Genomic DNA, 17,285 nt, shown 5'->3' on the forward strand with positions numbered 1-17,285 from the left:
TGTCAGGTACCTGCTGCAAGCGGACCGGGAGAGGAGATGAGGCTTCGATGATTAGATGATGGATCCCAACCCGGGTAAAAGAAAAAAGAGAAAAGGCGGTGCCGAGAGAGAGAGAGCGAGAAAAAAAGAAAGGCGCTGGAGGTTGACACGGCCAAATGCCTCAAATTGATTAAATTGAATTTATTATTTTTATTATTATTATGTAGAATTTTGCTGACTTGCTGTTATGTATCTCACCCCAAACATGAAAGCTATGTATTCCAACCTTAGATTTAGGTTGGGGTTCATGAGTATTCCCCGAGCCTATATTAATATATAAATCAATATTATGTGATTGCTTACTAGCAACCATGCTCTCAGACTGTATTATTCATTGCATATATGTGTCTATCAGTGCGTGCGTGTATGTGTTCTGTGACCATGTGTCTGAAGGCTATCCCCTCATAGCTGATTGTTTGATTTGGACTTAGTTGTCTTTGTTTATTAGGTTATATTGTAGGCTACAAATAAATAATATGTGCCAGTGAGGCAGTTGGTATTCTACATGACATGACTTTTTATGTATAGCTGTAACCTTGGCACTACTTATTATGTAAAACCTTTATTCTCTTCTATGAAGTGTGTAGGTGGATTTTGCTGAGGACGTGTGCGTGCGTGCGTACCCATGCATGTAGGTGTGGGTGTGAACGTGCGTATGTGGGCAAGGCCAGGGTGGCCTGGTTACATGACTGACTCCTGGCCTGAAAAAGTCTCCCAGTCTGGCCCTGGCCGCTCCAGCCCAGATGCTCAGCTTTGTACTGCAGTGAACTGGGTCCAGAGAAAAAGCAAAATTTAACCACCTAAAACAAGCTCACCTAAAAAAATCCAACAGTTCAAGTATATGTTGAATAGAGAAAATTCACACCTCTTTACATTGTCATCAGACTACCCTTACTTTTGGCTTTACATTTTCTTGAACCTCTGTATCCCTATGCAGTTGAGCTAATGCGTAGGAATATATGTATTTATAAATTGTATCGATTGGCGAATAAATCTGTCTGTCATATAAGTCTGGTTTCTTTTCCTCTTTGCTAACCCTCCTCTCATGTCATGTGCATTCGTTTAAATTGAAGCCGGCGGGAAATCAATCAGTGGATCGACAGATTATTACACACATTATGACGAGTGTATTTGTGTAGTCTTATCTGTCATAAACAAGAGATTACGGGTTACGGGGCGCGTTTGGGTTGCAGTGCTGCAGAGACGAGAGCTGGGACACCGGGTCAGAGGTTCCGTTCTCCATATAACAAGTTACAAGTAATTTATTTAACCAGCGCTATTACTCTGAAGCTGTTAAAAGTTAACCATGAGGCAAATATCCCGCATAGTTCCTTTTTAGTCTCTTTCCATCTGTGCTCCCCTGATCAGAGCAGTGTCTCTAGCAATGGTCCGTTATAGAGAAATTGATACAATTTATAAATCGATGAAAGTCATATTTTGATCAAAATGGTGTCTCAAATTAATTATTATTTAATTATTTTATTTATTATTATTTTATTATTATTTTATTTATCATATTTTGCAGGTCAATGCTAATTAACTAGCACAAGCCAACTTCTAATGCTAGGAATACTAGCACTGGCATGTTGTTAGCTTGCAAACTAAAGCAGTAAGTCTACAAGTCCATGAACTGTGTATTATTTTAAATAGTACAATTTTAAGAAATAAATATTGGATATACATGTTATTGATTTTACCTGTGATGCTTCACCTGAGCTGACAGCTCCACCCGATTCACTGCTGTAGGAATCGGGGTTTGACAGTTTTCCCCTGTGACCTGCCTGTGACCTACGTGACGTCATTTCAACACTTTCCTAGTCGTACCCATAAACTTGAATTCATGTTCACGATGAAGACTTCATAGTCATAGAAATTAGAGTTTCACAAGACTTTGAATACAAAAACAGCTTTTATATTCATACTTACATAGAACCAATCCTAACCCAAACAATTGCTCAGACTTGCATATATGACAGCAGAATTTTGTGTACAACAATTTTATTGACATACAAATGTTTAACATTACGAATACAAATAGTTAGAATCATGCACACATCTTTTTGATAGCTATTTTACGCCATATGAATCCAGCTGTATGCAAGAGGTTCAGCCTACTTTGTTGGAGTGGGGTGAAGTCCGCAGCTTTGGTTTCCTCAGGTGTTCTTGGCTCAAGTGCAGCTTTGCAGCACCAGTCCAATAGCCAGAGGTAAATCGTGTCTTGTCTAGTACTCTGTTGACAAAACTCTTGGCTCACGGCCCAGCCGGAAGTCTGCTCTGGGCAGAGCCAGTCTTGGCTTGGTACAAATGTCTTTCTTTTGTTGAAAACCGCTTACACGGCTTCTGAAGCAGCCAATTACTGCAACGTCTTTGTAATAATGATGGTCTCAATAAAGATTTCTCCTTCGTTGCTTCTGACTTATAAACTAATTTAATTTCTTGACTAAAATAACATGAGGATGAAACGCTGGCCTGGCGGATCTTCCGTCATTACTCAGAACAAGATGAATTAAATTAAATTCACTTCCTCTGAATCAGGTGGTGATACTTAACAATATATTAAAAACAAAATCAAAAACAGAACTTTGTTTGGTTAGAGCCTTTAACAAGAGTGAAAGCACTTAGAGGAAGTGATTCAGTGTTGCAAATTATAAAATTGAGAAGATCAACATGTGGTTGATATCTGCAGAGATCGCTTATCTTAGAGTGTCGCAAAAGTGAAAGGATGTAAATCTAGAAAGAAGAGAGTGAGAGAGATTAAAGTCTCAGTTTTATTATTCTGTCTGGCAGGCAGAACCAAAGGGAATGGGCTGACAGCATCACTCCTCTGACAATATAAGTTTAAACTCAGGGAACTCAATTAAACTATGGTTTTTAATGTTTTGACATTGTGTTTTACCTTTCCTAGTATTTCATCGAGGCTTAATAGATGGACTTTGTCTACATGAAAAACTATGACAGGATTGAAATCACTTAAGATTAAAAAATAAGTAAGACTTGATCAAAACATCAAAGAAAACACACAGGAATATACAGTAGAACGAAGTCACGTGATCGGTTGGACAGGATGGCAGCTTAATTTTCCTCTCCTCAACCCCGACTTGTAAAACACGTTTTATATACCCATAAGAGAGTTTTCTTTTCTTTTGATAGAAGTATATCTTGCCTTGATGTCTGATGCAAGCAAGAAAGGAACAGCTTCGTCCTGAAAAAAGACTACACGTGAAGTTGAAGCTATCGCAGAACTCGTGCTAGGAAAGCAGCATGGCTATCTGGAACCACATTTTGACCAGCTGGAACAAATCAGGAAAGACACCGAAGAGAAGTTATCCACTATACAGGCGGACTTAACATCTTTAAAAGGAAGTATTGGGAATGCGAAGGCAGAAATGGGGAAGATTAGGTCCGAGGTGAAAGGCAATTCTTCTATGCTAAGTCAACATGAGGATGTACTTGACCAGCTGCAACTTAAGCTAGCTGACATGGAGGATCGCAACAGGAGATGCAACCTCCACATTGTTGGCCTTGCTGAAGGAGTGGAAGGATCGAATGCGGTACAATTCCTGACAAATTCCTTGCCAGAGTGGTTTCCCACCTTGGGAGATCTTAATGGCGAAATTATGAGGGCACATCCAATATATAAAGTAAATAGGAATAGAACCGGTCCCCGTACCATGATTTTCAATGTCCTTCCCTTCACCACCCATCAACACATCCTACGAGAAGCTAGGAAATCACCTGCCACTGTGAACGGACGAAGGATTCGTTTTTCCCCAGATTACAGTGCCTACACTCTCCGGAGACGCCAAGCATTCTCCCAAGCCATGAATACCACGAGAGCCAAGGGGATTGAATTCTCTCTACAGTACCCTGCCACTTTAAAGATCAACACAGGGTGACAAACCGAGTCGTTTCAGTCTCCTAAAGACGCCGAAGACTTTGTCAACTCTCTGTCGATGGCTGGAGCTACGGAGAATCCACACCAGGCTCACTTGGACACGGAGGTGCAGCCAGCTAATGACGAAAAGTAACTGCAGAAGACTACATTCCCCACCTCTCCCATTTTTCCCAATTTTTTTTTTTTTTTTTTTTTTTTTTTCAGCTCTTTGGAATATACTGTCCGGGACATATTTTAGGATACCTTGTGGATATATACATATATCTATATACTGTATCTATCTATATATCTATATATCTATATCTATCTATATATCTACACTGCTCACAAAAATTAAAGGAGCACTTTAAAGAAACACATTAGATACATCAGATCTCAATATGAAGTTGGATATCTATACAAATAACGGCAGGGCAATGTCTTAGGAACAAAAGGATGCCAAGTCTTTTAATGGAAATAAAAGTTTTTAGCCTACAGAGGGCTCAATTGTGTAGACACCCTAAAATCAGAGTCTTCAAATGAAGATGTGGCAGGCTAGTCCATTTTTTCAAAAACTTAATTTCTGCAACTCAAAATGCTTTTCAGTATCTTGTGTGGCCCCCACGAGCTTGTATGCATGCTTGACAACGTCGCGGCATGCTCCTAATGAGACGACGCATGGTGTCTTGTGGCATTTCCTCCCAGATCTGTGTGAGGGCATCCCTGAGCTGTTGTACAGTCTGAGGAGCAACCTGGTGGTGCCTAATGGACCGAAACATAATGTCCCACAGATGTTCTATTGGGTTTAAGTCAGGGGATCGTGAAGGCCATTCAATTGTTTCAATTCCTTCATCCTCCAGGTACTGCCTGCATACTCTTGCCACATGAGGCCGGGCATTGTCGTGCATTAGGAGGAAACCAGGACCTACTGCACCAGCGTAGGGTCTGACAATGGGTTGAAGGATTTCATCTCGATACCTTATGGCAGTCAGAGAACCATTTCCTAGGCAGTAGAGGTCTGTGCGTCCCTCCATGGATATGCCTCCCCAGACATCACTGACCCACCACCAAACCTGTCATGTTGAACGACGTTGCAGGCAGCATAATGTTCACCTTGTCTTCTCCAGACTCTTTCATGTCTATCACAGGTGCTCAGGGTGAACCTGCTCTCGTCTGTGAAAAGTACAGGGCGCCAGTGGCGGACTTGCCAATTCTGGTGTTCTTCAGCAAATGCCAGTCGAGCTCCACGGTGCTGGGCAGTGAGCACAGGGCCCACTACAGGACGTCGGGCCCTCAGGCCACTTTCATGAAGTCTGTTCCTGATTGTTTGGGTAGAGACATTCACACCAGTGGCCCTCTGGAGGTCATTCTGTAGGGCACGAGCAGTGCTCAGCCTGTTCCGCCTTGCACAAAGGAGCAGGTATCGGTCTTGCTGATGGCTTGAGGACCTTCTACGGCCCTGTCCAGCTCTCCGAGAATAACCACCAGTCTCCTGAAATCTCCCCCATGTTCTGGAGATTGTGCTGGGAGACACATTAAACCTTCTTGCTGCAGCACGTGTGGATGTGCCATCCTGGAGAAGTTGGACAACCTGTGCAACTTCTGTAGGGTTAAGGAATTGCCTCATACTGCCAGTAGAGATAATTACTCAAGCCAAAACCAGCATGAGTGAAAAATCCACCAAAAAAGATCAAGAGGGAGAAACTTGAAATGACCTCCACATGTAAAACCAGTCCTGTTTTGAGGGTTTTCTAATTGTTGCCACTGTGGTGCACCTGTTGTTAATTCCATGAACACCAATACAGCTGAAAGTGATTAACGATGCCCTCAGCTGCTTAACCAACTAGAAAATTATCAGACAGGTTTAACTGATTTCATGCCAGGCCCAATAAAAAAAGTGTCCCTTTAATTTTTGTGAGCAGTGTATATCTATCTATATATCTATATCTATATATCTCTATCTATCTATCTATCTATATATCTATATATATATATAATTTTTTTTTTTTTTTTGCTGTTGTCTGTGTGGTACTGGAGTAGCTAAAACTGGATCGCTAACCTGGACTAGCGCTTTCTGGCTGTGACCGTGGTACAGTGCCTGGCACTAACTGATAGTTTTGTTAAGCTTTTGGACTTTGCATGGACCTTTTGAAGTTCATTTGAATTCTTGTTTTTCACATCTTCAACTAGCAGTATCCTATTGCATTTGCTTTTGTTTTTCACTTTTGAACTATTGATTGGACACGATGGACAGCTGCAAAAATTATTATTATTATTTTTATTTTATTATTTTTTTTGGTTGTTGGACTGTTTGTTCTCAGCATTGGAGAGGATAAGGATAATCTGTTCTCTCTCATAGTAGCATATCAGTATAGTGCTACTTCGGCAACCTAATCTGTTTGCAGAGCTTGTGTATTCTGTGGATTGTTATGTTTTACCGTTAACGTCGTGGCATATTTAGCTCAGGGCGGCTGTAGCTCAGCGGGTAGAGCAGGTCGACTAGTGATCGGAAGGTCACTGGTTCAAATCCCGGCAGAGTTGAGCTGCATGTCGAAGTGTCCTTGAGCGAGATACTGAACCCCACATTGCTCAGTAGTGAGGGCCCTGTGATGAGCTGGCGACTTATCCAGGGAGTACCCTGCCCTCGCCCTGAGACAAGGCTGGGATTGGCTCCAGCAGCAACACCCCGCAACCCCATGGAAAGGGATAAGCGGTTCGGACAATGACATGACATATTTAACTCAGGTTGGACACAGGTCTTTGGGTTGAGCTTTTGGATATTGCTGCCCTGTATCCATACGTGGTCACGGATCAGCCTAGAGTTTTGTTTGCCTGCCTATTTTATTTTAAGTGTAATGTCTCAAGTTATGTCCTGTCTTGTCTGTCACTGTTTGTCCTTGTGTGTTGTTTTTGTATTTGGGGGATATTTTATAGTGTAGATATCTTGAATGTTCTGTGGGGAAATTCAACATTTGTGTCAGAGGGTTATGGTTATTTGCTTATGTGCAGGGGTGTTGGTTATGGTTGCTGCCAATATTTTCAGTTCCCCGGCTTACTCTTGAGATCGGGTCAATATAATGGGTGAGCTATCTATTTTAGTATGGAACGCGGGTGGATTAAATACACAACATAAGCGGAATAGTGTGCTGTCATTGCTCCGTCATAAGAAAGTTGATATTGCCCTTATACAGGAAACGCACTTGTTAAATCCTGATTCTAAGCGCCTGGCTAATAGATTTTACCATGTCATTGTGTCTTCATCAGTTAATACGAAAACTAGGGGAGTGGTGGTTGTAACTAGACGTAATCTTCCTATCAAGGTGTTGGACTTCAGGGCGGATAATGTAGGCAGGATGGTAATTGTGAAAGCGGAGATTTATGGGCGAAAAATCGCTCTTGCTTCAGTTTATGCCCCAAACAAATTTGAGAAAGATTTTTATGACCGTTTAACACGTTATACGCTTGAACTGACTGAGTATTCAATAATAGTTGGAGCTGATATGAATGCCGTGTGGGATGTTGCTCGGAGTCTAGGTCTAGTGGATGTTTGGCGATCAATGAATCCGACCCTAAAGGACTTCTCTTTCTTCTCTCACAGGCACAAAACATTTTCTAGAATAGTTTTTGTTTTCATCCCCCAACCTTTTTCAAAAAATTTATACTTCTACTTTGCTTCCTATTGCTCTGTCAGACCATAAAGGTGTTTTCTGTCATGCCACTTTGAAATGCTTGTCCAAACGTGCCACTAGGTGGCGCCTCAATTCTTCTTTATTAAAGAATGGGGATTTTAAAGCACAATTCTTAACTGGGTTGGATGAGTTTCTGTCTTTTAATGTGGGCTCTGTAGATGACCCAAGGATTTTGTGGGATGCAGTAAAAGGTTTTATAAGAAGTAATGCCATACTTTTTAGTTCCAATTTATGTAAAGTGAAATCTTCCAGATTGCGATCTCTTGAATTGGAATTTTCCAGACTAGATTCTCTTTTGCAAAATAATTACTCTTTGGACATTGAGACCAAACATGATCTTGTTAAAAAAGAGATTAATGACATCTTAAAGCAGCAATCAGAATTTCTAATGCATAGAACTAGACAGAAGTACTATTTTCATGGATCCAGACCCAGCCATTTACTGGCCATGAAAATTAGATCGAATGACCATTTTTCAGATCTCCTTTCTATTAAATCAGCTGCTGGTCTCAACAGAACCCAAACAGATTAACAAAACATTTAGTGAATTTTATGCGATTTTATACCAGTCTGAGAGACAGTTGAATAAAACCGAATGTGAGAATTATCTTAAACAACTAGATCTACCATGTCTGTCAGTAGAAGACTCTTTGAACCTTGACAACCCATTAACATTAGAAGAATTAGAAAAAGCAGCATTGTCTATGCAGTCTAATAAGTCCCCTGGATTAGATGGAATCCCTCCTGAGTTTTATATTTTATTTTGGTTAAGACTTATTAGGTCCTTTACTCTTAGACATGATCACAGCATCAATTAAGACTGGCAATTTTTCAAGAGATGTCAATACAGCTCTTATTTCGCTGCTCTTAAAGAACGAAAAGGACCCCACTGACTGTGCTAGTTATAGGCCCCTGAGTCTGTTAAATGCAGATCTAAAAATTTTTGCTAAGCTACTTGCGCGGCGTATTGAAAAGTTTATGCCATTTTTGGTTCATTGTGATCAGACTGGATTCATAAAAACTAGGCTTGCATCTGATAATGTTAGACGACTTCTTCACGTTATTGATTCTGCCAAAGATGTTAAAACCCCACAGGTTGTGCTGTCTCTTGATGCTATGAAGGCCTTTGATAGGTTGGAGTGGTCTTTTCTGTGGTCTGTGTTAGAAATTATGGGATTTGGCAAAGGGTTCGTTCAAATGATTCAGGTCCTGTACTCTAGCCCTACCGCACAAGTTCTAACTGAGCAATTATTTGACGCTCCATTCCCTGTCACAAGATCATCAAGGCAGGGCTGCCCCTTAAGTCCATCACTTTTTGCCCTTTCACTGGAACCACAAATGATACGACAGTCTGCTTCCATAAATCCCATTTCTATTTTAAACACAGAACACAAGGTGGCTCTATTTGCAGATGATGTCCTAGTCTTCATGGAAAATCCATATCAATCATTACCAAATCTTTTGTCAGTATGCGAGGAGAATTAATTTCATCAGCTCAATGATCCCGCTCTGTCCTCCCACGGATTATTGGAGGAAGCTGCACTCCGACATTTCCCAATTTATCTGGAACAAAAAACGTCCCAGACTTAAATTTTCTACATTACAAAGAAGTAGAGAACATGGTGGTTTAGCTGTACCAAACTTTAAATATTACTTTTGGTCTTTTGTGCTGTGCCCTGTTGTTACTTGGCATGATCCTGACAAACCGGTATCTTGGCATGGGTTGGAGGAAAAAATAGTTGAGCCATGGAGTTTAGAGGATGTTCTCTTTTCTAATATTTCTGATAAACAAACCATGCTACGTTTTGGTCCCTTAGTTTTAAATGTGATTCGAACATGGCGGCTAGTAGAAAAACATTGTAAGATATCCTGTAGATGGCATACATTTCCCCTCTGTTCAATAACAAAGGTTTACTGATTGGAGGGAGACCTATTTCATCATCACACTGGGGAGATAGAGGTATCCGCAACCTAAACGATCTATACACGGACACTGCCCTGGGTTCCTTTCAGGATATAAGACTTTTATTTAATTTACCAGGTTCTTCTTTCTTTTTTTTATCTACAGATCAGATCAGCCATGAAAGCATATGGCGTACCCTGGCAGCAACCATTGCCCATTCACCCCCTAGGTAGATTGATTTCAGTGCAGAATAAGACCAAGGGTACGGTATCTCTTTTCTATAAGTTTATTTTACAATCCTCATACACTGAATTGCCTTTAGATAGATTATGGAGACAAGATTATCCTGGTTTAGATCCAGAGTTTGATTGGGAGGATGTTTGGGAAAGTATTAAGGAGGCATCGCGTAACCCTAACCACCAACAAATACATTTTAATTGCATACACAGAACTTATTTAACTCCTCGTAAGCTTTTATACATGAAACTGATAGACTCCCCTTTGTGTTCCTTTTGTAATCTCAAGTCTCCTGGGACCTTTTTACATATGATGTGGGATTGCCCACCAGTGGCACAGTTTTGGAATGTTGTTGCTTCTACACTGCAAGATCTAGTGGGTGAACCTGTGCCAGTGACTGTCCCTGTCCTGATATTAAATGACTTATCAGCACTAAATGCTCCCCGACTAAACAAGCACATCATCCTCGCTGGTCTCACAGCTGCCAAAAAGCTTGTGGTCACAAGATGGAAACCATCACAGACGCTTGGTCTTAGACAGTGGATCCTTACATTTTTAGATGTGGTCTATATGGAATTGTCAACTGCCCGTATTCATGGTGCCACAGAGAAAACTTGGGCGATTGGCAGACAGCAGCAGAATCTTTAAAAGGCTTATTGGAGTAACCCTCTGGTCTTTATTATCCTTGCCCCCTGTATCACTGACTGACATACTTTTTTCCCCTGTGGTGTGCGTTGTCTGTGTGTGTGTGTGTGTGTGTGTGTGTGTGTGTGTGTGTGTGTGTGTGTGTGTGTGTGTGTGTGTGTGTGTGTGTGTGTATGTGTGTGTGTGTGTGTGTGTTTTTGAGTTGTTGTCCTTGTGTTTGTCCAACTCATATATTTTTTTTTTCTTTAGCTTTTGAATGCGTCCCTTTGCATATAGGCAGGCGTGCATGGGGTTGCTTTGTTGTTATATTCTACGTGTATTTTTTCTTATTACTTGTTTCATGTTATTCGTTTGTGTTAGGTGTGTCGAGCTCATGCATGGGTGGGTAGGGATTGTTTTATGTAAGTCTCTAAGTCGTACTGTAATTTTACTTTGAATTGGGAGGTTATTTTTGTGATGTATACATGGTCATATAATTTCCATGCCCACTTTTGTGTTGTAAATTGATGTGCAACTGCTCAATAAAAATTTGATCACAAAAAAAAAGGAATATACAGTCGAACTGATTACATATTTCTTCTATTTCTAGCTTAATACTTGTTTGCAAAAACATGTCCGAGACATTTTACGGGTAAATAACAAAAGTATCAAAAGATTTCTAGAAAGTCTGTTCCAATCATACCAGGACTCACCATCAGGAGTTTCTGTGGTTCCACCAAATATCAAACACATTAAATAGACATTTTATCTTGGCTCAACTTTGTCCTATAGAAACATGGAAAACATCAGTTTTATGACCAGCTTTTACTTCTTTTATCTTCAAAGGGAGAGAGACATAGACCAGCAACCGTCATTACCTCATTTACAATTGCAAAAACATTCAGTTATAACACATCTTTGTGAGAAAACAGATCTCCTTTCTTCTGATGCCCAGAAAGTGGATTCCTGAGTGCTGAGTCTCGATTGACCTGAGAGAAAGGTATAGGGTGTGGTTGTAAGAGTAAGGAGAGGGTGTCTATCTCAGAAGTGTCCATCTGAAAGTTTTAATGAAAGGCAACAGAATTCCTTTCCATTGGTCCAGAACATGTTAGGTGAACAAAATTGTTTGCTGGGTTGAATGTGAGTGTGAAGGACTGATGCTTTTTTTCATTGTAAATGCTTCCACAAATAATGTCTATCCTTCTACAGCTTCATCTTTCCCCTTTTCTGTTCCTCCTCCCAGACAAAGCTGTCTAATTTGTTTCTGGGCCACAGTGCAGACCTAAGGCCCGGGGAGTTTGTGGTTGCAATCGGCAGCCCATTTGCACTACAGAACACTGTCACCACCGGCATTGTCAGCACCGCTCAGAGAGATGGCAAGGAGCTGGGCCTCAGGGATTCAGATATGGACTACATCCAGACAGACGCTATTATCAACGTGAGGATATTGCGAGCCAGACAACATGCCAGATTTCAGTCAAAATTATTTTTAAGCAGTAGATGTTTTTCTTTTGCATTGCAACACTCAGTCTGGAGTATGGTTCTATTTCATTTTGTTGGGTTGAAAACAGCATATTGTAAGCTGTTTGTGACATTTGTACATCACACTACTGTTTTTTGTGTTCTCGTTAACAGTATGGAAATTCGGGTGGACCTCTTGTCAATTTGGTAAGCTTTTGATGCTTTCATAAGTGCTGCAAATACCTGATAAAAAGTGAACAACCACTGCAATTGTCTTGGTGCACATAGGCACACATATATAGGCCAATTCTACTCTCACTCCAATTACCCTCAGAAACCTTTTCTACAGATGTACTTTATTTAATTTGCCCTATGCATCTGTTATTTAGGATGGCGAGGTAATCGGCATCAACACCCTGAAGGTTGCCGCAGGAATCTCATTTGCCATTCCCTCTGACAGGATTACTCGCTTCCTCAGTGATTCACTCAGCAAGGACAGCAAAGGTGACTATTATCACAAGGCTAGGTTTAAACATCTGAGTATCCTGTTGAATATAAAGAAACTTTTTGGCGTCTCTTTCAGATGTAAGATCAACAAAGAAGCGTTTTATCGGGATTACGATGCTGACCATCACACCAGCGTAAGTCTGATCTGATGAAAATTATTGTGCTGATTGGAAATATGGCAAACCAAGAAAATAAATAGAATTAAGTGTTGGCATCTGCTCTTCACTTAGTTCGCTTCACTGTTCTTTTATTATAGTGAAGCCTCACAGTGCCTTGTAAAAATCTTATCTGGGCTGTAGTTGTCTTGGTAAACACACCGTCACTTTGGCTGTCGGAACTGCAGTGAAGGAGGAGTTTGTTAAAGTATGAGGCATGGAAATGGGTCAGAATGGTGGCGGCAATCAAAATGGCTGACTTCCTGTTTGACTGAGGGTCCAAGGACATTTTTCATGCGTCTGGTCATGATACATGTGCACACCAAATTTCCTAATTGTGTGTGCATGTAGGAGGTGGGGATTTACAGCAGGGTGCAGTATAGAGTTCCCTGAATCATGTTTAATTATCAAATTTTTCGACAAATGTGACGTATATTTCGAGTTTGGTGAGTTTTGGGGTATGTTCGGGGCTCCAAAACTGTGTTTAATATGCAGAAGAAAAATAATTACTTGTCCCCAGGGGGCAATTAAAGGCACATCGGGTAGTTGTACACAGACGCAAAACGAGTCAGATTGAATAAAATAGACTAAAAGCTAAAATAAGAAATGTACAGGTTTTACATGAGGTGCAAAGTAGCACTGAGTTAGGCTGGGTTGTGCATTAAGAGGCAGCAGCAAGTTAGTGCAGTCCTCTGACCAAGCAGTCCATTGATTTTAGAGCAGACTTTGATTGTGCTCTGCAGATGTGTCCTGTTTTGCAGGCTTATGGAATGAAACCAGCAGGTGATGGAGAAAGTGATGACACTCTCTATGAAGGAGTAATAAAATGTCCATAGAATGTTTTTATTTATAGGTGTATAAGTGTTGAGCATCCTCAGGAGATACTGCCCCTGCTTGATTTCCTGAGAACTTGCACTCCTCCACAAGCTCTATATTCCTCGAGTGGATTGTGCTGATGGCAGCTGCAGCCAGCTCCCTCTGGCTGCTGGAAAAGGTCACCACCATCTCTTTGGTCTTCTCCGTGTTTACCTCCAGGGCCGATTAATCACACCACTACACTGAGCTGTGGTGATGTGAGAGACTGGAGAGCAAGGACAGGAGAATCAGCATACTTTACCAGATGACAGTCTGGATGGGTGGACCTGCAGTCATCGGTGTAAAGAATGATGAGCAGAGGTGAGAGGACGCAGCCCTGAGGGGAACCTGTAGAGGTGACCAAAACGTCGGAGGAGGTGTTATTGACCAGCATCTTCTGTGACCTGTTGGTCAAGAAGTCTGAAATCCACAGGATCAGCTGGTTGTCCAGGTGGAAGTGGGTCGAGAGTTTCTCTGCTAGGATGTGTGACTGTAGGGTGTTGGATGCAGAGGAGAAGTCTGCAAACTGTAGTCTGGCTTTGGTGTTGGGGTGTTCCAGATGTTTGTGTAGTCTTTCCATAATGAGTGTTTGGGCATCATCAGCCCCTCTGCCTGCATGGTACGCGAACTGGAGAGGGGGTCCATCAGTGGGTCAGTTACCGTTATGATGTGTCTCTTTATGACTCTCTCCATAGCCGATAATGATGATAATAATAATAATACAGGGAAGAAAGATGACCTTTAGTATAAAATTGTTGAAGACACAAAGGCCATATATGTCTTTAAATTATGTACATACCTATCCATAATATGCTGTTTACAAGGAGAAGACACTCTAAATGCAATCCTTTTTGCAATAAGATAAAAAGAAGAGGCACTTCTTATTAGTGCTCAATGGAACAGTTATAACAAGGTCAATGTTAAAAAAAACACACAACTCTCTATCTGTGCCTCATTTCCTTCCATTACAGAGATTCTGGTGCATGAAGGAGCAGCACAGAGAGCAAAATGAATTAGAAAATATTGTCAGCACAAAATCTTTAGCAGCACAATGACCCAAAAATGACTTGAGTCTCTTACATATGTGAACATACTGTATATAGTAGATGGCAACAGGCAAGCATGACTGCAGCAGGCTGGCTGATTTGCTGACGTTTAAATGTTTTTTACCTTCCTACTGTGAATAGTTTTGTAACTGAAAATGTCAGAGCTGAAACTCCTCAATGCACTTTTCTCAGTTATACTCCCAACAGACTATGCACGCAAAAGTTTGGACATGTCACGATGATGTCTTGATGTAATCTGTGAGCTGAGTGGTTAGTGCTATTGCCTCAAGCAAGATGGCCCTGGGGTCGACTGGTTAATTGTCTCTACATGACAGATGATGAGTGAATAATTTGTAAGCTCAGAACTTTCAAACCCCCTGCAGTTTGTCTATTGGGCAAACAGGTCATTGATGATGCATTCAAATTGTTAAGATGAAAGTTCTCTTCAGGAGAAGCCCCCAACACTGCAACCACCCCCACCTCCACACTCAATAACACTGTGTATTCTGTGGATACATTTAGCTTTCTAGGATGCACTATTTTCAAGGAGCTAAAGTAGGTATCTAAAATAGACTATGTCATCAATAAAGCCCTGCAGATGTTGTACTTCCTGCTCCAAGTTCAACCTACAGCTGCTGATTTGATCTGTCACCAAACAGATCAGAAACAGTCTGCAATGGACAGTCGGGATAGCAGAGAAAATCATTTGTGCTAACCTGTCCTCCGTTAGGAGCTGAGCCTGTTATTTCAAAACCAGTCAAGACCATGACTGCAGGGATACCCCTGTACTGACTGAATTGTTTATTAAATCCTGTATTTCATGAGGGTTATAGAAAGATCAGTTTTGTAACACTTCCTCTTGTCCTCAGTTCAACCCAGTCTATTTATTGATTTAATATTTCGTTTTTTACATTTCTAAACTTCAATACATTTATTTCTATCATGGTTACATATTACATATCCTTTCACTTTTAAGGATAGCAGGAGTAAATGGATCTCAACTTTTCTAACAAAGCTTTGGATACATTTATGGAGTGCCTATGGTTTGCAGGGTTCATGGCCTTGACCTGGTCTCACGCTGCTTTGGTCTTGATCTTGACTTGGTCTCAACCTCTCCTAGTCTTGGTTGATCTTAACATGCTCTGGTTGTGATCATGACTTGGTTTTGGTTTAGGTGGTTTTGACTACAACACTTGTTTATTCAACTCTTGGTTCCTAAATTGAAATAGTTAAATCTCACTGGGAAACTTGGATAGATAATAGACCTGTGAGAAAGGTCTGTGTTTGTTTGTTCCAGGTTAACAGAAGAGCTAAAACGGCAGAACTCACACTTCCCTGATGTTACCAGTGGAATTTATGTTCATGAGGTCATTCCTCACTCACCTGCACAAAAGTATGTTTAATTAATTTATTATTTTCTCAAACAAAATTATTATAGAGTTTACTTAATTGTTTTCATTTTTAAGTAAAGTAAAATGGTTTCTCTTCATCCATGTCTTTGCCTTCAGAGGTGGTATCAAAGATGGTGACATTATTGTGAAACTGAATGGCAGATCCTTGATGACCACAGCTGACCTGCAAGAGGCACTGCAGGAGGAGACAGCCCTGTTGCTGGAGGTCAGGAGGGACAACAATGACCTTCTCTTCAACATTGAACCCGACATCATTGTGCAGTAGACATGTGATGTTTGAATTACACAAATCTCTTTATGTGAAGAACAGTCATATGATGACTCAATGGAAGTTATGTGCAGTGGACTGTCTGTCAAGTGCTCATGTTAACTTAACTGTACCAATGTACAACATGGACAGCATGGTACAATGCAGTTTTGGTATCAAAGATTTACAGCTGTGCCCCTAACATGTTCAGACCAGGTCACTTTTGCAACAAAATGGAAATATGTACTCCTTCCCCACCCCCACCTCATTTAATTTATGTGAAACACTTGATTATTTGACTTTGGTTACACCTTACTCAACCTGTAGACACATTTACTAAACAAGTACTGAGAGAATATGTTCTTAATGTGAGGTAATAATGGTGGTCAGTCAGCATCTCATGGTGCATCACAAAAATTACAAGACAAATGCAAATTGATGAAGGTTCCTTCCTGTTAAATAGATACTTTTGCTGTTAAATGGATGAAATGATGATAATTAATTCAAGGAATTCACTCTTAAGCATTTTTTTTCCTTTTTTAATTTCCAAAATATGACTCGGACAAGCCACTCCAAAAATCTGCTCCATGGTTGCTCATGCAAAAGTAAAGATCTTGTTGACTGTTTAATGGCCGGGACAGCATCCGCATTGGTTAGCCTGATGTCAGCATAGCAACTCATTTGGCAATTCTAGGAACAAAGGACTGACTTGTCATTAGTTGCATCTAAAGTAGGGATGTTGCAGTTCATGGTCAGCATGTTAACCCCTCAGCCTTGGCAGCACCCTACACCTGACCCTTGCAAGTGAGCCTGACCACCAGGTGCTTGTTGGTCTATGAATGAATGATAGATAAAAAAAAAAATACTGATATATTATTGAATAAAGATGAAGTACATTTTTATTCTTGAATTATCATCCTCAACTCTGCTTTTATCCATTCATGTATGAGTTCATTCAAGGAGTTTAGATTATTCTTGGTAGTATAGGTCATAAAAAAAGACTGCACAGTTGCTTTATGAAGGCCATCTCTTTGGGTTGATTAAATTAAAAAATTTTAACCTCCTGGTCAACATACTATTTGATACTTGACAGTCCTTCATAAGCATAAATAGTGGATATTATATTTAACTGTTTGTAAGTTTTATGACAAGAAGCACCATTGTGAGATGTGTGGGACTTTGTGAAACAGTCTGAATCTGTTAAACTTGCAATAAAACATCATTTGTTTTCAGGAA

The 17,285-nt window shown here is 40.6% G+C and overlaps 1 protein-coding gene across 3 annotated transcripts in view; it reads left to right on the plus strand.

The window, feature by feature from the left end:
- The window catches only part of htra3b (HtrA serine peptidase 3b), a 38,811-nt gene extending 21,526 nt beyond the window's left edge, over window positions 1-17,285 (plus strand). For all 3 annotated transcript variants that reach the window (XM_037113276.1, XM_037113278.1, XM_037113277.1), the window contains exons 5-10: window positions 11,610-11,804; window positions 12,002-12,034; window positions 12,217-12,331; window positions 12,411-12,468; window positions 15,688-15,783; window positions 15,899-17,285. In XM_037113276.1, coding sequence (XP_036969171.1) covers window positions 11,610-11,804; window positions 12,002-12,034; window positions 12,217-12,331; window positions 12,411-12,468; window positions 15,688-15,783; window positions 15,899-16,067 — 666 coding nt within the window. In that variant the 3' untranslated portion in view covers window positions 16,068-17,285. The remainder of the gene's footprint in view (window positions 1-11,609; window positions 11,805-12,001; window positions 12,035-12,216; window positions 12,332-12,410; window positions 12,469-15,687; window positions 15,784-15,898) is intronic.

Source organism: Acanthopagrus latus, chromosome 10 (assembly GCF_904848185.1).
Source record: "Acanthopagrus latus isolate v.2019 chromosome 10, fAcaLat1.1, whole genome shotgun sequence".
In the NCBI taxonomy this organism is placed as follows: Eukaryota; Metazoa; Chordata; class Actinopteri; order Spariformes; family Sparidae; genus Acanthopagrus; species Acanthopagrus latus.